Source organism: Leptodactylus fuscus, chromosome 2 (assembly GCF_031893055.1).
Source record: "Leptodactylus fuscus isolate aLepFus1 chromosome 2, aLepFus1.hap2, whole genome shotgun sequence".
Taxonomy (NCBI): Eukaryota; Metazoa; Chordata; class Amphibia; order Anura; family Leptodactylidae; genus Leptodactylus; species Leptodactylus fuscus.
Window position 1 is genome coordinate 264,906,781 of NC_134266.1, and position 22,312 is coordinate 264,929,092.

The 22,312-nt window shown below is 45.6% G+C and overlaps 1 protein-coding gene across 1 annotated transcript in view; it reads right to left on the minus strand.

The window, feature by feature from the left end:
* The window catches only part of CNBD2 (cyclic nucleotide binding domain containing 2), a 125,016-nt gene that overhangs the window by 93,487 nt on the left and 9,217 nt on the right, over nucleotides 1-22,312 (minus strand). Inside the window, exons 5-9 of the mRNA XM_075266432.1 lie at nucleotides 20,704-20,860; nucleotides 11,018-11,085; nucleotides 6,530-6,641; nucleotides 6,076-6,150; nucleotides 2,434-2,525 (exon numbers count right to left, since the gene is read on the minus strand). Coding sequence (XP_075122533.1) covers nucleotides 2,434-2,525; nucleotides 6,076-6,150; nucleotides 6,530-6,641; nucleotides 11,018-11,085; nucleotides 20,704-20,860 — 504 coding nt within the window. The remainder of the gene's footprint in view (nucleotides 1-2,433; nucleotides 2,526-6,075; nucleotides 6,151-6,529; nucleotides 6,642-11,017; nucleotides 11,086-20,703; nucleotides 20,861-22,312) is intronic.

Genomic DNA, 22,312 nt, shown 5'->3' on the forward strand with positions numbered 1-22,312 from the left:
TAGAGCGGATATTGTAATCTTACTTGGCTCCTCCCACTAGTAAAACGAGAGATTTTGGTTCGATAGTTCGGAGATTGTCTAATATTATGAGATGTAAATCTATTATCTATTATGTTCAGTAACTTAATAAATACGGCGCTTTACTGGCATCCTCTTGACCTTGAGTAGAGATGGGCGAAACTACCGCCATAGCGGCTACTAGGGGGCGCACGACTTTGGGGGTGCTGATATTTTACATTTTTGAATTACTCCAACAGGTAACGGCCGCTATGTACTAACCAATTCTCGCTTCGGCCCTAGGTCGCCGTCACCTCTACTTTTCCTTCAGCCTCCAGGGGGCCCCATGTGCTGCACTGAATGTCTGCAATGTCCTGATACTGTTCAGCATCAGCGACCTGATGTGAGATGCACAGAGCCCCCTAGAGGGCTGAAGGGGAAGCACAGGCCACTATGGGCATGAATGGGGATCGGTCAAGGATCAGCGACTAAAGTCACTATGGGGGGCATTTACTGCATGTGGGCTTGTATAGGGGCAGTATACTGTATAGAGACCAGTAAAGAACTCAAACCAATAAATACCATGTGGGGGTTAAGTAAGGGTTTTCTTTTAACATGTAGGGCCTGTAAAGTGGGCGTTATACAGTTTAGGGGTCAGCAAAGGGGGCATTATACCATGTGGGGCCAGTAAAGGGGGTGTTGTACTGTGTGGGAACCTATAAAGAGGGCTTTATAACATGGGGCATCGGGAAAGGGGCATGATATCATGTGGGGGCCAGGATAGGGGGCTTTATACCATGTGGGCATTGGTAAAGGGGCATTATACCGTGTGGGGGCCAGGAAAAAGGGATTATACCATATGGGTACCCGTAAGGGGGGTGTTATACTATGTGGGTGTCAGGATGGGGGCTTTATACCATGTGAGGGCACCAGTAAAGGGGGTGTTATACCATGTGGAGGCCAGGATAGGGAGCTTTATACCATGAGGGCATTGGTAAAGGGGCATTATACCATGTGGGGGTAAGTAAAAAGGGGTTATATAATATGGCTACCACTAAGGGGGGTGTTATACTAGGTGGGTGTCAGGATAGGGGGCTTTATACCATGTGGGCATTGGTTAAGGGGCATTATACAGTGTGGGGGCCAGAAAAAAGGTGTTATACCATATGGGTACCCGTAAAAGGGGTATTATACCATGTGGGTGTCAGGAAAGGGGGCTTTATACCCTGTGGGCATTGGTAAAGGGGCATTATATCGCGGGACAGGAAAGAGAGCATTATACTGTGCGGGCACAAGTAAAGGGGGTGTTATACCATGTGAGGGCAAGGATAGGGGGCTTTATACCATGTGAGGGCCAGGATAGGGGGCTTTATACCAAGTAAGGGCCAGGATAGGGGCTTTATACCAAGTAAGGGCCAGGATAGGGGGCTTTATACCATGTGAGGGCCAAGATAGGGGGCTTTATACCAAGTAAGGGTTAGGGGCTTTATACCATGTGAGGGCCAGGATAGGGGGCTTTATATCAAGTAAGGGCCAGGATAGGGGGCTTTATACCATGTGAGGGACAGGATAGGGGGCTTTATACCAAGTAAGGGTTAGGGGCTTTATACCATGTGAGGGCCAGGATAGGGGGCTTTATATCAAGTAAGGGCCAGGATAGGGGCTTTATACCATGTGAGGGCCAGGATAGGGGGCTTTATACCATGTGAGGGCCAGGATAGGGGGCTTTATACCAAGTAAGGGCCAGGATAGGGGCTTTATACCAAGTAAGGGCCAGGATAGGGGGCTTTATACCATGTGAGGGCCAAGATAGGGGGCTTTATACCAAGTAAGGGTTAGGGGCTTTATACCATGTGAGGGCCAGGATAGGGGGCTTTATATCAAGTAAGGGCCAGGATAGGGGGCTTTATACCATGTGAGGGCCAGGATAGGGGGCTTTATACCACGTGAGGGCCAGGATAGGGGGCTTTATACCATGTGAGGGCCAAGATAGGGGGCTTTATACCATGTGAGGGCCAGGATAGGGGGCTTTATACCAAGTAAGGGCCAGGATAGGGGGCTTTATACCATGTGAGGGCCAGGATAGGGGGCTTTATACCATGTGGGCATCAGTAAATAAAAATCAGTAATTCAAAATTTGCAAAAAAAATGACATTTTGGGAGGGTTTTTGCCATTTTAGTTGTAATACCTAATTCCCACCAGTGGTGGTGCTGTAAGAGGATTTTATAACTATTGCCCCATTCTCCCGTAGCAGAAGAAGCCTGAAGAAATTCCTAGCCACAACATTGTACAGTTAGAACCTCCTACGTCACGAATAGAATTCTAGCATAGCAGTGAAGACTGACACACTTGGAGATTCCAAGGTGGCGTAAGCAGAATATTACAGCGCAGCTCAAGGCAATGTTCTTAAGGGGTTAGAATAATATCTTACTTACCATTCGTACCACCCAACTTTGGCTATGTTCTCTTGTATCTGCACCGGATAGGCGGCGAAGGAGCTGACTGTCATCCTCAGAGACAGCATGGCCTGTAATTGAACGCACCGTCTCATGCATATGGAAAGATGATATTGCATTGTCACAAGTCATTGCCTTAAGAATCAATCCTGATATTACAAAGCGGTAGTAGTTGAGCGGCGGCGGCCTCCCCGCGCACCAATCCTGCCGCCAAAGATATTGTTTATGATAGGTAAAATATGTTACCCAAATATCGCCCGGATGATCGATAAGGATGAAAATGAGCGGAAAAACATTTCATTTCATCGGAATGGCAGACAGATAGAACATCTGGTGACACGGGGAATGGCTGCACCCTGCTTGTTTTGATAAATTTTCACCAGCCTGCGGAATTAGAAATGGTGCGGGTGTAGCAGAGCCGAATGTGTCATTTAAAGGGGTTGTAGCAAATTGTGGCTGAATGTAGTCTGTGATCAGCGAATCCCCGGGGGGCCCTTCTGAGATAAAGGGATTATCCAAAGTCCTTTTGTGCATGATGATAAGGCTCTGGCAATGTTGTAAGCTGTGTCACATTACAGAACGCTGTTATTATGTGGTGGGGGAACTGTGGGGGCTCTGGCTGCAGTGTTATGCTGTCACATTTATGGGGGCACTCTAGGATGGGGGCACTGCGGCTACGACTATCAAAGCAGCTCTCATTGTTATACTGACTATTATTATCATGGTGGCCTATATACTGTCACAAGTATAGCAACATTGTAACTGACTTTAGATGTCACTATTATCGGGTTGGTATGATTGGCACTACTATAAGCAATGTGGTTGCTACTATTAGAGGGGAACTTGGAATCACTGTTATGGAGGCACTGTGTGTGGCTGTCACTGTTATGGAGGCACTGTGTGTGGCTGTCACTGTTATGGAGGCACTGTGTGTGGCTGTCACTGTTATGGAGGCACTGTGTGTGGCTGTCACTGTTATGGAGGCACTGTGTGTGGCTGTCACTGTTATGGAGGCACTGTGTGTGGCTGTCACTGTTATGGAGGCACTGTGTGTGGTTGTCACTGTTATGGAGGCACTGTGTGTGGTTGTCACTGTTATGGAGGCACTGTGTGTGGTTGTCACTGTTATGGAGGCACTGTGTGTGGTTGTCACTGTTATGGAGGCACTGTGTGTGATTGTCACTGTTATGGAGGCACTGTGTGTGGTTGTCACTGATATGGAGGCACTGTGTGTGGTTGTCACTGTTATGGAGGCACTGTGTGTGGCTGTCACTGTTATGGAGGCACTGTGTGTGGCTGTCACTGTTATGGAGGCACTGTGTGTGGTTGTCACTGTTATGGAGGCACTATGTGTGGCTGTCACTGTTATGGAGGCACTGTGTGTGGTTGTCACTGTTATGGAGGCACTGTGTGTGGCTGTCACTGTTATGGAGGCACTGTGTGTGGTTGTCACTGTTATGGAGGCACTGTGGTTGTCACTGTTATGGAGGCACTGTGTGGTTGTCACTGTTATGGAGGCACTGTGTGTGGTTGTCACTGTTATGGAGGCACTGTGGTTGTCACTGTTATGGAGGCACTGTGTGGTTGTCACTGTTATGGAGGCACTGTGTGTGGTTGTCACTGATATGGAGGCACTGTGTGTGGTTGTCACTGTTATGGAGGCACTGTGTGTGGTTGTCACTGTTATGGAGGCACTGTGTGGTTGTCACTGTTATGGAGGCACTGTGTGTGGTTGTCACTGATATGGAGGCACTGTGTGTGGTTGTCACTGTTATGGAGGCACTGTGTGTGGTTGTCACTGTTATGGAGGCACTGTGGTTGTCACTGTTATGGAGGCACTGTGTGGTTGTCACTGTTATGGAGGCACTGTGTGTGGTTGTCACTGTTATGGAGGCACTGTGTGTGGTTGTCACTGTTATGGAGGGACTGTGTGGTTGTCACTGTTATGGAGGCACTGTGTGTGGTTGTCACTGTTATGGAGGCACTGTGTGGCTGTCACTGTTATGGAGGCACTGTGGCTGTCACTGTTATGGAGGCACTGTGTGTGGTTGTCACTGTTATGGAGGCACTGTGTGTGATTGTCACTGTTATGGAGGCACTGTGGCTGTCACTGTTATGGAGGCACTGTGTGTGATTGTCACTGTTATGGAGGCACTGTGTGTGGTTGTCACTGTTATGGAGGCACTGTGTGGTTGTCACTGTTATGGAGGGACTGTGTGTGGTTGTCACTGTTATGGAGGCACTGTGTGTGATTGTCACTGTTATGGAGGCACTGTGGCTGTCACTGTTATGGAGGCACTGTGCGTGATTGTCACTGTTATGGAGGCACTGTGTGGTTGTCACTGTTATGGAGGCACTGTGTGGTTGTCACTGTTATGGAGGCACTGTGTGTGATTGTCACTGTTATGGAGGCACTGTGTGTGATTGTCACTGTTATGGAGGCACTGTGTGTGATTGTCACTGTTATGGAGGCACTGTGTGGCTGTCACTGTTATGGAGGCACTGTGTGTGGCTGTCACTGTTATGGAGGCACTGTGTGTGGTTGTCACTGTTATGGAGGCACTATGTGTGGTTGTCACTGTTATGGAGGCACTGTGTGTGGTTGGCACTGTTATGGAGGTACTGTGTGTGATTGTCACTGTTATGGAGGCACTATGTGTGGTTGTCACTGTTATGGAGGCACTGTGTGTGGTTGTCACTGTTATGGAGGCACTGTGTGTGGTTGTCACTGTTATGGAGGCACTGTGTGTGGTTGTCACTGTTATGGAGGCACTGTGTGTGGTTGTCACTGTTATGGAGGCACTATGTGTGGTTGTCACTGTTATGGAGGCACTGTGTGTGGTTGGCACTGTTATGGAGGTACTGTGTGTGATTGTCACTGTTATGGAGGCACTATGTGTGGTTGTCACTGTTATGGAGGCACTGTGTGTGGCTGTCACTGTTATGGAGGCACTGTGTGTGGTTGGCACTGTTATGGAGGCACTGTGTGTGGTTGTCACTGTTATGGAGGCACTGTGTGTGGTTGTCACTGTTATGGAGGCACTGTGTGTGGTTGTCACTGTTATGGAGGCACTGTGTGTGGTTGTCACTGTTATGGAGGCACTGTGTGTGGTTGTCACTGTTATGGAGGCACTGTGTGTGGTTGTCACTGTTATGGAGGCACTGTGTGTGGTTGGCACTGTTATGGAGGCACTGTGTGTGGTTGTCACTGTTATAGAGGCACTATGTGTGGTTGTCACTGATATGGAGGCACTGTGTGTGGTTGTCACTGATATGGAGGCTCTATGTGTGGTTGTCACTGTTATGGAGGCCTTTGGCAGGTCGTGCACTTGGAGGAGTAGTGTACATCAGCACATAGCTGGCCTGCATTTACCACATCATTTCCGCCAGATTTCTGGCTTACACGATGACAAATCTGGCAGGGTCGATGCTCGTCTCCTTTTTGTTATGTGGATACAAATCATACCAGTTGTACCCCTTTTTTGTGCCAAAATTGCATATTATATGACCAAGAGCCGGGCGGACATGGGGGCACTCCACCAGGCCGGGCACATTTGCCCACTGTTTGGCAGGAACATACCAGATGTGGGAGATTGGGCTAAACCATAGACAAACACGTACCAGCTTTGCTTCTTCTGGTGTCCTCTTCTCCGGTGGGCTCATAAGGATTTGTTTTGCATCAGAACAAAGAACCATCTTGACCAGGCAGGAAGGAAGGGGCCGACATGATGGACATAAAGAACGTACCGTCATTTACAAAAAGATAGAATAACATGGAAACCGTAAATTTCTACCGATTCCCGTTACCTCCCCAACAACATGAACTGTTGCTGTCTCAGGTCTCCTTAGCATTATGGATGGGGGAACCTCTAAAGATTCGTTTCGTCCACCAATCTTAGCCGATGACTCTCCCCACAAAGGTCCTCCCAAATGTCCATTTTATGCCAAGGACAATCCCAAGCCCTATGCCGAATTCCTGGTCATCGCAAATAACGTCTTCTAATCTGGGGGAGTCTTCTTGGGACAAAGTATGACATGGCCGTGGCCAACTGATCAATCTTCTTTGATACTATACCTCCATTTTGGCCTTGAAGAGGGATCGGTCAAACAGAAGGTTTTCAGTCTCGTTCTCAAACCCAACATACTCGCTGAAGGAGATGGGCTCCGATCTTGAGGCTGCGTAATCTCTAGAAAGGAGGAAACGTCACTTGAAGAAAGTCCAAAGACTAAAGGGTTGGTCTCATCACAGATAATCCCTTTAACATTGGAGCCACCACAGCGATCATCTGATCTTCTCATGAGATGGGGGCCCCAAGTCCAATGTGTGAATAGAATGGTATTGCCTATGTGTGACCACTCCATTCACGTCTTGGTAGAGGACAAAAGATTGTTGAGTCCAGCTCTCTGTGAGCAGCGGTTATGCAAGTACAATACTGTTTCATTCACACAGGGGTCTCAAGACAGTTCTTGCCATTGGTGGAGGTTCCAACAGTCAGAACCCGGCGATCATAGATTTCTATCCTCACCTATGGATTGGTGATGTAGTACTAAGATCCTCCCGTTGGTCAAAGCCATTAGGTTACTCGTGCCCCTGAAGACCCTGCCTGCTGCAGCTCTTTTTGCCTTTACTAGTGCGCACCCCCATAATGTACAGGAGCTCTGTCTATTTCTTAAACAGCCAGTACACACATGGGCAAATTTTTCCCAACCAATCTCCAATTGTTTTTGGTTAGGTAAAGTACCTTACCCTACTGGAAGGTGTTTAAGTAATGTTGGTTCCTATCTTGCTATTTAATCGAATGTCAGACTTCCCAAGCTTGACCTCGGCCTGTTTCCTGACTTTGAACCTGTGCTGCTTGTCCTTACCAGTTTCTGTTCCTCCAATGTCAGACTTCCCAAGCTTGACCTCGGCCTGTTTCCTGACTTTGAACCTGTGCTGCCTGTCCTTACCTGTTACTGTTCCTCCAATGTCAGACTTCCCAAGCCTGACCTTAGCCTATTTCCTGACTTTGAACCTGTGCTGCCTGTCCTTACCTGTTTCTGTTCCTCCAATGTCAAACTTCCCAAGCCTGACCTTAGCCTATTTCCTGACTTGGAACCTGTGCTGCCTGTCCTTACCTGTTACTGTTCCTCCAATGTCAGACTTCCCAAGCTTGACCTCAACCTATTTCCTGACTTGGAACCTGTGCTGCCTGTCCTTACCTGTTTCTGTTCCTTCAATGTCAGACTTTCCAAGCTTGACCTCGGCCTGTTTCCTGACTTGGAACCTGTGCTGCCTGTCCTTACCTGTTTCTGTTCCTCCAATGTCAGACTTTCCAAGCTTGACCTCGGCCTGTTTCCTGACTTGGAACCTGTGCTGCCTTTCCTTTCCTTTATTGCCTGTATTACTGACTATGCACAAACTCTGCCTGCCCTGATTTCAATCTGTATCATTGAAGACACTCCTGCTTGTTTCCTCGGTGCCATGCAACAGTGTCTCTTGATCTGCCAAGATAAACTGTCATCAACACCAGGACTACTCCAAGAGGCAGTGTCCCGAATCACCCTGTTGTAAATCTGTACCCCCAATAAAAATTAAAAAGCTTTATACTCCCTATACGCTGTACTCGCACTGGTGAAGTTCGGAGTACACCTCGTTGTCAGTGTGCAGGCGCCGTACCTCCGGCACGTACATAGTGAACCTGGGGTGTATATTCTCTGCTACACTTAAGAACTGCGCAGGCGCCGAGAGCACCAGAGATGAGTCTGTTGACAGTCATCGGACCCATCTCTAGGTAAATACAGGCACGTATGGATTTAAAAGAAGGCAATATGGCCCACTAAACCCCCGATCTATACGGACCTGGGGGTGGTTTAGTGTCCAAAATCGACCTTTTTAGGCTACAATCCCATTTGCTCCAGGTATCCATCTGGTGAGAAGTCAGAATATCTAGACAAAAAAGTCCTGCAAACCCGTGATGTCAGGGCAAAAATAATGGACACATGACGGACAATGGGTTAATTGGGGGTCCTTCGGGATCCCTGGTTCTCCATCTTGAGACGGACTGTTTTCCCATTGTTCTGATCCTGCAATGGACCTAAGACATTGATGTAAATGCTCCCTTATTAACCTAATTTTTCAGCACCCATGGACAAGGAAGCCATGCACTTCTTCACACCGCCCCTAGGATATAGGATACCCAATATAACCCATATCTACGTCCCTTCGGGCTCCTACACCATAAAAATGAGCTATGTTTCCATAAACCGCAGCCCCATAACAGGACGAGGATGTAAAGTACACAAGACGAGTCGTGTTTCCAGTAACAGATTTCGTTGCTGACTCTTTTCCCCTTCTGGGCCTTTCGGGAAGGTTTAACACATCCTTACGACAGTGTTGCGGCTGCTTTTAAAATAGATGTGTTAAGACGGAGCGCCGATACTGACTCCGAGACTGTGCAGAACCGGAGTGTCAAATCTCACAGCCTCAGACAACAAATTATCGGCTTCATTCTGTTATGTCTTACAATATACGTTATCATCCTCTACGAGACGTTCCAAAAAAAGTCGACGTAAACGGTGTATGTGAGCGCCCCCCGCCCCCCGGGACACTGCACAGAATATATAAATCTTTCAATTTCCTCCACTTTGTAGCGCGTCTATAATGTAAAGTCAAATCTCTCTCGTAAAGGCTTTCTTCGGGACCAGCGCGGTTCCTTCGTCTGACCTTAGAAGACGCTGTGACCTCGGCTTTCGGGGGTTCAACAGACGTTTTATGGGGGAAAAGAGCGACAGGGAACTGTTTCCATAAATACATATGTTTTTCCCATGAAGAATTTAATATGGAGGAGAAGGTGTTAGAAATTAATTTCCAATGGAAATGGAAATATCCGCAGACTGTTAGCGTGACACGGGGAGGTTACCTCGAATTTACCTTGTCTTCTACGGTCACAGGAATTTAAGGGACTGACCAGAAGTGAGTGATGTGATGATACTGATAGGGGAGACTTATCTGCTAGTTAGGTTCTTAAGTTGGAGGCTTTTAAGCTCTTCTTCATTCGAGCAGAGCTGTGACCTGTGACTACAATTTAGCTACATTGTCTAAAGGGATTCTAAGGTAGTCTGAGACACACCCTCTTGTCTCATCATTGGTTCAAGAGGCTGCTCTGCGTTTCCCACTTCGGCTCTACCACTTCTGATTGGCTGCTGCACCAGCAGAATAATGAGTGCAGCTCTGGAGTATAATACAGGATGTAACTCAGGATTAGTACAGGATAAGTAATGTAATGTATGTACACAGTGACTGTACCAGCAGAATAGTGAGCGCAGCTCTGGAGTATAATACAGGATAAGTAATGTAATGTATGTACACAGTGACTGCACCAGCAGAATAGTGAGCGCAGCTCTGGAGTATAATACAGGATAAGTAATGTAATGTATGTACACAGTGACTGTGCCAGCAGAATAGTGAGCGCAGCTCTGGAGTATAATACAGGATAAGTAATGTAATGTATGTACACAGTGACTGCACCAGCAGAATAGTGAGCGCAGCTCTGGAGTATAATACAGGATAAGTAATGTAATGTATGTACACAGTGACTGTGCCAGCAGAATAGTGAGCGCAGCTCTGGAGTATAATACAGGATAAGTAATGTAATGTATGTACACAGTGACTGTACCAGCAGAATAGTGAGTGCAGCTCTGGAGTATAATACAGGATAAGTAATATAATGTATGTACACAGTGACTGTACCAGCAGAATAGTGAGCGCAGCTCTGGAGTATAATACAGGATGTAACTCAGGATCAGTACAGGATAAGTAATGTAATGTATGTACACAGTGACTGTACCAGCAGAATAGTGAGCGCAGCTCTGGAGTATAATACAGGATCAGTAATGTAATGTATGTACACAGTGACTGTACCAGCAGAATAGTGAGTGCAGCTCTGGAGTATAATACAGGATAAGTAATGTAATGTATATACACAGTGACTGTACCAGCAGAATAGTGAGCGCAGCTCTGGAGTATAATACAGGATAAGTAATGTAATGTATGTACACAGTGACTGTACCAGCAGAATAGTGAGTGCAGCTCTGGAGTATAATACAGGATAAGTAATGTAATGTATGTACACAGTGACTGCACCAGCAGAATAGTGAGTGCAGCTCTGGAGTATAATACAGGATAAGTAATGTAATGTATGTACACAGTGACTGAGTACAAGATATTTCGTGCAATAAAATTACAAAGTTACTTAACTTTTGATGCAGATTTATTGCATATGCAACCTGTAAACCGCTCTTGTGGGCATGCACATTACAGAAACACTTATACACACTTATGAGAGTGGTGGGAGTGCTGAATCCTCCCAGCTATAGTAAATATTCCATTTTACTAGAAGTGTCTCTTGAATAATATACAATTTTTAGGAATTATGCAAAACTACAGAGAAGCCAGTTGAGTAGAATAAATGGCGCCGCCTGTTCCAGAATTTCTAATTCCCATCAATTACAACAATTATTTTACTGCTACCTGTAATTATTATTCCAGCCTGTAAACCTTCGGAGAGGATGAAATTCTTACCTATAAATTTTTATGAGGTTGCGAATAACTTGAACAACAAGGACAGCTGTGCGAAACTTGTGGATGTACTGTAAGAGAGAATGAGAAGAGACAGAGGGCTGATCACAACACCGCATCGACATTACCACATCAGACACGTATCAGCCATGACCTACGCAGAGAACAATGCCGCTAATAGGCCACGGCGTCCAGGCTGGATATACCGTGTACATTATACAGGTCTGGATTATTGGAAGTCAATATGGGTGACATAAGAGAATGCTATGAACAGGGGGCAGGGGCCATACAGGAGCCTTGTGACTGCTACTTAGTGTTTATACATTGAATTTAAAGGGGATCCCCAATTCTCTGATATTAGTGACTTAGGATAAGTAACCTTTCTCAGAATGGTGGGGGTCTGGCACTCTCTCGATCAGCTGTTTGCAGAGGTCCACAGCTTCTGGACAAGCACTGAGCTTTCGATTCACCTTCCCTCGCTTCTTTTGGGCAAGGGAAAGTGATTTGACCAGTATTCATCAACAGTGTTGCAACTAGGAATGGCGGGGCCCAAGGCCAACATTTGACATGGGGCACAGCAGCCCCCCTACCGACCCCATAGTATAATGATAGCAGTGTTGGCAGGGCCGGCGTCAGCGCACGGCATAGTCGGGCAAGTGCTGGGGCCCACAGAGCCTCTGGGGGCCCCCCGGCACTTGCCCGCCCCAGCACTTGCCTGTCCCGATTTCAGCTCATCGGCGTCCGTCGGACACCGATGAGCTGAATACATAGGCGATTGAAGCAGGAGCTGTGACAGCTCAGCTCCTGCTTTAACGCTGCGGCCCGGCTTGCGTGTGTAGGCGTGATGTGATGACGTAATCGCGCCTACAACTATGTGAATGGAGTGAGAGAGCGGAGAGAGGAGCGTCGGGGGAGCGATGGAAGGTGAGTGTAAGTGTTTGTTTTGCATTAAATATTAAGGTGGAACTTAATGAAGGGGGCCCATGAAACTGGGGGGCAAATGAAGGGGAGGGGGGGAACGACATGACACTGAGGCAGATGGGGGGGGTGGAACAGCATGACACTGGGGCAGAGACGGGGGGACATGAAACTGGGCAGATGAAGGGGGGGAGAATGGCATGAAACTGGGGACAGAGATGGAGGGGGCCCAATGAAACTAGGGGGCAAATGAAGGGGAGGGGGGAACGGCATGACACTGGGGCAGAGACGGGGGACATGAAATTGTGGGCAGATGAAGGGGGAGAACGGCATGAAACTGTGGACAGAGATGGAGGGGGGACATGAAACTGGGGGCAGAGGAAGGGGGTATATGAAACTGGGGGAGAGATGGAGGGGGACATATAATTTACGGGTGACTTAGGAGGATTATACTGTGTGGGAGCACATGAAGAAAGAATGAGTGGGCGGAGTCAACATAAGTGGGTGGAGCTAAATTTGCCGCGGCGCTCTTTCTACTCTTTAAAAATTGGGAGGTATGGCATTGGTGACGCCACACTCCTGTGTGACGTCACTCGCTTCATCTGCGACGCACAGTGTCTTGACTCCCCCACCTCCTTTACAAGGGAGCCCACTGAGGCTCTGTCGCCCAAGGGCCCATAAAACCTGGAGCCGGCCTTGAGTGTTGGGGTTCACGGGCCCACAGCCTCACTTGCTGATCCTCGCTCCTGATTGCAGCCACCTCCACTAAGGAGAGGATCGGTAAGTATATAACGCTCATTACCTGCTAGGGGTTACTCCAAGTAGTGGCCTATTAAAAAAACAAAAACACACTAGGGGCCCGCCAGGCCTCCTAATGTCCCGAGCCCTGGAACGTGTAAAAGAGACCTGGCAAGAAAATGCAGATGTGTCCCCTCTTAAAGGGAGTTTCCAGCCCCTAATGCATGTCATGCAGACCCTGCACAGATCAGCTGTTCTAGTGCTGGTGCAGTGGACCGAGAGTGCATGCAATGCGGCTCCTAATACAATAATGGCAATTCTCCAGCTCACACGCTATACAGTGGAGGGTGTGTACAGATCATGCGTATGAAACATGCCAGAAAACCCCTTTAAATGACCTCAAATATCATTGTGGACTCCAATTCATTTCAATCTAGTATCGCGACACGTTAACAAAACTCTTGCAATTTCCAATACAACCACTAGGCGGCCAAACACAGACATAATATCACCAAACCATATTATCTTGAAAATCTAGTGATCTCATGGCATACATATCTGTCCAACCAAGAGGAAAGATGAGGAAGGACACATCTATATGACCCAAAGGCTATCTATGTATATGGAGAACGCTTCTACACAGGTGCTGTATACTGAAAACGGCAGCAATATACATAACTGGTATCACATCACAACAATTTCACTCTTCAGAAAAACTTTCCACTTTGCACTCCAGGTCTACGCTATAGCTTTTTGGAGAACAAAATGGCGTCCAGATGCCAAAAATCTTTGCCAATTTTTATAATGGCTCCTTTCAACTCAGTATCTGTAGGAAAAAATCTCTCTGTGTACTATGTAAAACTAGAAAGTCTTTCCTCCGTTCGATCGACCGGCTGCCAAATGACACTTTTATAAATCTCGGGAACGACGTATGAAATTTCTTCACGGATTACGATATTCACTGAATAAACCCATTCTCCTTATTTGACTTGGCTCTTCCTTGACTTGTGTCTCGGCAGATGTAATAAAGTTTATTTTTCTCCGGTTCCCTGTCATTCAGTGCCCCACCGCTCCTGGCTAAGGATTTTCTGTATATTACGGATTTCTATATTCTATCCTTATCCCCATTGTCCTTGTCAATGAGCTTAGCTGGATGTCCTGTCGCAACGTACGAATACAATCATCTCTGTATAAAGTACAGATAGGATGACGACTCCCGGCTAAAGGGACTTGTAAATATATTCCTATACAGCTTCCCGGTCTGTACTGAATGGGGGGCTCCATTAATGAAGGGGTTTCCAGGGGTGGGACTGAACCCGACCCCTGCAATTCTGTCAGATAATACTCAGTTTCTTCCAGGAAATGATTGCAATCACAAATTCTTTGGTATTATTCTCTTCATTTAATTTGTCTTCAATGGAAAACCACAAAAAGAATTGTCAAAAAGCCAAATTGGATATAATTCCACACCAAACATAAAAAAGGGGGTGGACAAAAGTATTGGCACTGTTTGAAAAATCATGTGATGCTTCTCTAATTTGTGTAATTAACAGCACCTGTTACTTACCTGAGGCACCTAACAGGTGGTGGCAATAACTAAATCACACTTGCAGCCAGTTGAAATGGATTAAAGTTGACTCCACCTCTGTCCTATGTCCTTTTGTGACCACATTGAGCATGGAGAAAAGAAAGAAGACTGAAGAACTGTCTGAGGACTTGAGAAGCAAAATTGTGAGGAAGCATGAGCAATCTCCAGGCTACAAGTCCATCTCCAAAGACCTGAATGTTCCTGTGTCTACCGTGCGCAGTGTCATCAAGAAGTGTAAAGCCCATGGCACTGTGGCTAACCTCCCTAGATGTGGACGGAAAAGAAAAATTGACAAGAGATTTCAACGCAAGATTGTGCGGATGGTGGATAAAGAACCTCGACTAACATCCAAACAAGTCCAAGCCGCCCTGCAGTCCGAGGATACAACAGTGTCACCCCGTACTATCCAGCGTCAGCGTCTGAATGAGAAGGGACTGTATGGTAGGAGACCCAGGAAGACCCCACTTCTTACCCAGAGACATAAAGCCAGGCTGGAGTTTGCCAAAACTTACCTGAGAAAGCCGATTAGTAAAAAAAATCCCATTGACTTGCTTTGGGATCGGAATTGGGATCGAGATCGGGTTCGAATGAAAAATGATCGGAAATCGGATTTCAAAATCGATCCTGAAAAGTCAAGATCGGCTCAACCCTACCCATTACCCTCTGCAGAATCCCTCTATAGTTTGCAGTTCTCCCTGAGCTGGTGAGGAGAGACATACACTGTATACAGTAAGTAGAGGAGAATTTGTCCCATAACAGCCCCAGGACCTTGTACTGATGTGAATGAAGCACTTTGGTTGTGATAGAAAGCTCCAATATCAAACTAAACTCCATTATATAGCTCTAATGACTAGTCTGCCTTGGGACAGGTGTAGCAGAATTTTCAGAGTGAAAGTCAGTATTTATCCAGTTGTACCATTCATTTCTGCAAAGTTTGATACAAAGCTACTGACCATTTAGGAATCCTTTTTATGTTATGGGACCCTATCCAATAAGCCAGGTGTATAGATGTCTTTCATCCATATACTCCAACCCCAACCCCGAAGATGCCATGCTTAGCCTGTAACCCCGGAGACACATAGGCCTGCATAGGAGCTGTATACACAAAACGGTAGGGTATGTTTAAAGACTGCTTTCAGTATAGCTTCATTTTAGATGCATTAGAGTGATAAAATATCATTGAAAAAGTATACACCCCCCCCTACTCTTATATACTAACACTCCATAAATGAATAGTACGGGTGAATGTAAGAAACATTGTAATATATCTTATTAAGGAAATCGGTTTCCTTCTTCACATATTAAGCTCTTCCTCTATAGCATCCATAGTGTCTTTAGCTTCACATATAGAAGTCTATGGAGAAGGAAGGGGGAGGAGGAGCCTGCAAATTGATCTATTTACTTATTCGGTGTAGATGAAGAGCCCTATCTTTAAGATACAGCAGATAGTGTAGCAGTTTCAGTTCTATGAATGTCTTTCCCAGCAGTCTCCCCCTCCCTCTCCATAGACTTCTATGTAAAAAGTATCTCAGCCTGATAACTGGAGAAGGAAACGGATTTCTTTAATAAGACCTATTACAAAGTTTCTTATATTCATCCGTACTATTCATTGATGACGAGTTGCTTTATAATCGGAGGTCCCCTTTAAGAATATTCTCTATATAAATGTAGAATATGTGGATTGTATTCTACAGTTACAGATGGGAAGTCACGGACAATATCGCAGCTCTCTGTTTCTCAGCATGTGTCTGAAAGAAGTTATTTTTGTGCAAGAAAACTTTTCCCTATTAATACAGGAGCGAGGAGAATTATGGGCTGTGATAGATTCATGCAAAACTCTGCTTTTCCGCTCCAGTCATTTTGTTATGTTCATATTTCTCTTTATAACATCAGAGGGAAACACAGCGGCTGCTGAGAGTTATATCTTCTCTGGAAATGGTTGTCTATTGACTGTCTGCTTGTTTTATGCCGAGCACCGATACTTGTGAAATGTAATTCAACAAAAAAAGGAGAAACTGAACTGTGGATGATGAGGAAATCACCGCGGCGGGAGAGTAAAGTAAGACCTGCTGAGATGGACGGCGTGGCTTCATGGGCTGCAACAAGCACCTTCGATGTTCGGACCTGTCAATTTTGGTGCGGTCAACCAAGTCTCTGTACTAGGGTGGTGCTCTATATTCTGTATGCAAATGAGATGTTTGGTGCACTGTGGGAGTGCACCAAACAGCTCATTTACATATAACATATACACTAAGTGGTTCAGAAGAGATTATGGTGGTGGTAGACTCTCTTCAATGACATTTTCGGTTAGCATGGGGCTCTGGATTAACCATGATTGTCTTTCCTGAATTTTTTAGGTGGCTCCTGTAAAATGGTGAGACCGTCCAGACTCTGCAAATCTCTTGAGTATCCAAACATCCCAGAGCCATGGGAATGGGGATTAGGTATTATTTCTGGCACATTTTTATGACATAGCTTCTGTGTGGGGGCCATTTCGAGGGCATTATATTCTGTGAGGGCCACTAACAGAGCATTATACTGTAGGGGGGTCACTAAAGGGACATTGTACTGTGTGGGGGACATTAGGGTGGCATTATACTGTAGGGGGGTCACTAAAGGGACATTGTACTGTGTGGGGGACATTAGGGTGGCATTATACTATTGGGGGTCACTAAAGGGATATTGTACTGTGTGGGGGGCATTAGGGTGGCATTATACTATTGGGGGTCACTAAAGGGATATTGTACTGTGTGGGGGGCATTAGGGTGGCATTATACTGTAGGGGGTCACTAAAGGGACATTGTACTGTGTGAGGGACATTAGGGTGGCATTATACTATTGGGGGTCACTAAAGGGACATTGTACTGTAGGGGGGACATTAGGGTGGCATTTTACTATTGGGGGTCACTAAAGGGACATTGTACTGTGTGGGGACATTAGGGTGGCATTATACTATGTGGGGTTCACTAAAGGGACATTGTACTGTGTGGGGGACATTAGGGTGGCATTATACTATTGGGGGTCAGTAAAGGGACATTGTACTGTGTGGGGGACATTAGGGTGGCATTATACTATTGGGGGTCACTAAAGGGACATTGTACTGTAGGGGGGACATTAGGGTGGCATTATACTGTAGGGGGGTCACTAAAGGGACATTGTACTGTGTGGGGGACATTAGGGTGACATTATACTATTGGGGGTCACTAAAGGGACATTGTACTGTGTGGGGGAAATTAGGGTGGCATTATACTGTGTGGGGGTCACTAAAGGGACATTGTACTGTGTGGGGGACATTAGGGTGGCATTATACTATTGGGGGTCACTAAAGGGATATTGTACTGTGTGGGGGGCATTAGGGTGGCATTATACTATTGGGGGTCACTAAAGGGATATTGTACTGTGTGGGGGGCATTAGGGTGGCATTATACTATTGGGGGTCACTAAAGGGATATTGTACTGTGTGGGGGGCATTAGGGTGGCATTATACTGTGTGTGGGGTCACTAAAGGGACATTGTACTGTGTGGGGCACATTAGGGTGGCATTACCGTATTTTTCGGACTATAAGACGCACCTAGGTTTTAGAGGAGGAAAATAGGGAAAAAAAAATTTGAAGCAAAAACTGGTAAAATATTTAATATATAGGAGTTGTAGTTTTGCAACAGCTGCAAGGCCACATTGACAGGTGACCCTGCAGCTGTACGGGGATGCATAGAGCGTTTTTTTTGCGGGGCCAGCTGTACTTTTTAGTTATACCATTTTGGGGGATATCTATTGCTTAGATCACCTTGTATTGAAAAAAAAGAGGAGGTGATTTAGAACTTTTATTTATTTAATATTTTTAAAGTTTTTTTTTTTTTTTACTATTTTATTCCCCCCCGGGGGCTTGAATCTGCGGTCACTTGATCGCAAGTCCCATAGACGGCAATACAACTGTATTGCCGTCTATGGGACATTCTGTGTATTAGTATTACGGCTGGTCATAGACCCAGCCGCAATACTAATATATAGCAGTGACAGGCCTGGGAGCCTCATTAGGCTCCCGGCTGTCACCCGGACAGGTCGGCTCCTGCGATATCGCCGCGCAGGAGCCGGCCTGCAACTTTACAGGTACGGGGCCGGTGGGGACCGGCCCCGGGGGAGAAGGGGCCGCTGATACTGACCCGGCATCCGCTGTACTAGAGAGGCGGATGCCGGGGAGGGATAGACGCCGGGGCCTGAGACATCGCTACGATCCTCTGCCCTGGATGAAGCCAGCGGCGGGGGGGACGGAGGAGCCCCTGCCGCTGCTGGCTTCATGCGGGGCAGAGGAGCGCAGCGATGTCGCAGGCCCCGGCACCTGTAATGGCGTCTATCACTTACCGGCTTCCGCCTCTCTATTACAGCGGATGCCAGGCGCCACCTTCAGACTATAAGACGCACCCTTCTTTTCCCAAAAAATTTTGGGGAAAAAAAGTGCGTCTTATAGTCCGAAAAATACTGTAGGGGGGTCACTAAAGGGACATTGTACTGTGTGGGGGACATTAGGGTGGCATTATACTATTGGGGCATTGTACTGTGTGGGGGACATAAGGGTGGCATTATATTATTGGGGGTCACTAAAGGGACATTGTACTGTGTGGGGGACATTAGGGTGGCATTATACTGTAGGGGGTCACTAAAGGGACATTGTACTGTGTGGGGGTCACTAAAGGGACATTGTACTGTGTGGGGGACATTAGGGTGGCATTATACTGTAGGGGGTCACTAAAGGGACATTGTACTGTGTGGGGGTCACTAAAGGGACATTGTACTGTGGGGGTCACTAAAGGGACATTGTACTGTGTGGGGGACATTAGGGTGGCATTATACTGTAGGGGGGTCACTAACGGGACATTGTACTGTGTGGGGCCACTATTATACTGCGGTTATACAAAGAAGGGCACTATTACTACAAGCACCCAAATGGACTGGGCAGACCAAAGTGAATATGGATCATGGGTGAGGGACTCAAGAATACATTTACTATGGCGCGCTCCTCTTACACCAATATGGAGTGTCTGCTGCATTATTTTTGTCTGGATTGTGACCCATAAACAAGGGGTCTTGCATGTAAACAGGGGCTGTGAAATATACAATTTATCGAACAGGTCCTTAAAGGGATACGCACATGATTGCTGATCTCATCTCTTAGATTACAGATATACTGATGGGAGTCATTGTTCATTTACACCAGCAGCTGACTCCTGAGAAAGTATGTGCCCCCTCCCCGCTATACAGTCATGATATATGGGTTTATAAAGGCGGCGCTTCTCAGTTTCAGCCACGTGGCTGGTAATGCACAAAGGAGGAACAAGATGACAAATGACAAGGCTGCTGTAATGGGAACCACATGTGCTGGAAGAGAAGTGGACGGAAAGTCCTGCAGGGGTGACAGGGATAAATGACATCGTATGGGTGTGACGGAAGGTTTATGGGGTCTGATGTGTCGCTATTGGGGATTAAAGGGCCAATTTATAGGGTTATAAATACATGTTATATTAATGCGCGTTTCCCCTTTAACTAATACAAAAGCAGCCATTGTGCTGTTCGTGTCTAGGAAAGCGGAGTTACAACTAACATGGCCGTAATGACACGGTATACAGGCGGTTATCCACAGATTATAGAAAACTTTATACCATATGGTGAGCAGTGGAAATTATATGTACTCCATAATGGTTCCATTTACAAATACAACAGGTCCTGCCAAAAACAAGCCCTCATACAGGTATGCCAATACAAGAATGCATGACTTTTCTCTCCACCAATTTTCAGAGACCTGAGCCCATAAAGACTCATATAATAAATATTTTGCTTTTGCATTATCATATTCCAAGTGTCAGAACTGAGTAGGGGTCAATGTTTTGCAGGACGGGCTGTAGTTTTCATCTTTACTCTTTGGTTCAACTTATTTGGTCACTTTTAATTCCACTTTGTGAAAGGCGAGATTAACGAATTGATAAATTCTTGAATGGAACACCAGTGCGCTTGTATGACCAGCGCTCCGTTCACTGCTATGGGGCCAGGAATGTCATCCCCTGCAGCCCCATAGAAGCAAATGGAGCGCCGATCACACTAAAGCACCGGCACTCCATTCAAAGAAGGCATTGGGTGGGGGGGGGGGGTATGCGGTCCTCCAGATCACTAAGGGGACCAGCAGTCGGACCCCCAACAATTGGACACTTATCTTCTTTCTGTGAATAGGGGATAAGTTTCCTTAATGGCACCGCCCCTTTAATGGATGTTTTTTTAAATTAATATAGGTGAAATATATTCCCATCACAAATTCCCCTGATCACCTCACATAGGAAAAACGGCACAGAATTAAATGGGATTATCTTTAATAAATGTGTAGTGGGTGGAGCTTTTATTCATGGGCGGGGTCTCTGAGTTATGTGCACACCCCTGAGCTGCCACATCATTGCATACCTTATGTTCTGGGAGAGTCGCTGTACTTTCACAAGGTTCAGGATCCCTGGGCTGAAATAAATATTGAATTGCATTTAACATTGCGTCTGTTGTATCTTCATCATCATCATCATCATCATCATCATCATCATCAGCGTGATATTCACTGAGCAGACGGCTGTAGGATAAAAAGCAGAATAAACATGGCAGTGTGAACTGCAGTAATATCTATAAATCCACCTTTAACCTCTTCTCTCCTGCCCCATATATATTAATAGATTCATGAGACAGTCTCAATTGGATTAGTTTACTTTATGCACTTCCTTAAGGGGGCGCTGTACACTCCTGCACCAAGTGCTTCATTATATCTAAAATCTGCAGAAACCACTGAGTTCAAAGTAAATACGGATAAGGCGACATCCCTACAATACTCTGATCTGTGGAATATGGAGTGCGTCCTCGCCAGATACATGAGAAGGGAATGGAGCAGAACCCCAATGGTGGACGGAAGGCACGTAATGTCTTCTACTATAAAATCGGACCCCCTCGGTCGTGTGAATGAAGACTCAATCTGCAGAGGAATTCATAGTTATATAATGAGGAGGACTCGGGTCTTATTTTCATGTTTTTTAATTTATTTGTTGGGATTTGCACTTTAATGACCGTATTTGTATGTGATTGTACGTGATTGTATGTGGTTGTATGTGATTGTGCACGATTGTATGTGATTGTATGTGACTGTACATGATTGTATGTGATTGCATGTGAGCGTATGTGGTTGTATGGGATTGTATGAAATTGCATGTGATTGTACGCAATTGTATGTAGTTGTATGTGATTGTATGTTATTGTATCTAGTTGTATGTTATTATATGTAATTTTATGTAATTGTATGTGTTTCTATATGGTTGTATGTGATTGTACGTGATTGTATGTGGTTATATGTGATTGTACACGATTGTACATGAATGTATGTGGTTGTATGTGATTGTACACAATTGTAAATGATTGGATGTGGTTGTATGTGAGTATATGTGGTTGTATGGGATTGTATGTCATTACATGTGATTGTACGCAATTGTATGTAGTTGTATGTAACTGTATGTTATTGTATCTAGTTGTATGTTATTATATGTTATTTTATGTAATTGTATGTGTTTCTATATGGTTGTATGTGATTGTATGTAATTTCATGTGAGTATATGCGATTGTATGTTGTTGTATGTGATTGTATGTAATTGTATGTGATTGTATGAGATTGTATGTAGTTGAATGTTATTATAGGTTATTGTATGTGATTCTATAATATGGTTGCATGTAGTTGTACTTGATTGCATGTGATTGTATGTAATTTCATGTGAGTATATGTGACTGAATGTAATTGTATGTGGTTGTATTTGATTGTATGTGACTGTATGTGGTTCTATACAACTATCATCCTTTCATCTCTAAATTCTACATCCAGTAATAAAACCTGGTCCTTGCACCTAGCGAGGAGCGAGACCTTACCCCGAGATTAGTGTTACAGCCACAACATAAACACCGAACCTCTAGGAATATATAAATATAAAGAGGACACAAAATTATTTGCATTTATATCAAAATCCAATTTCCCAGTCTCATGGCGAGA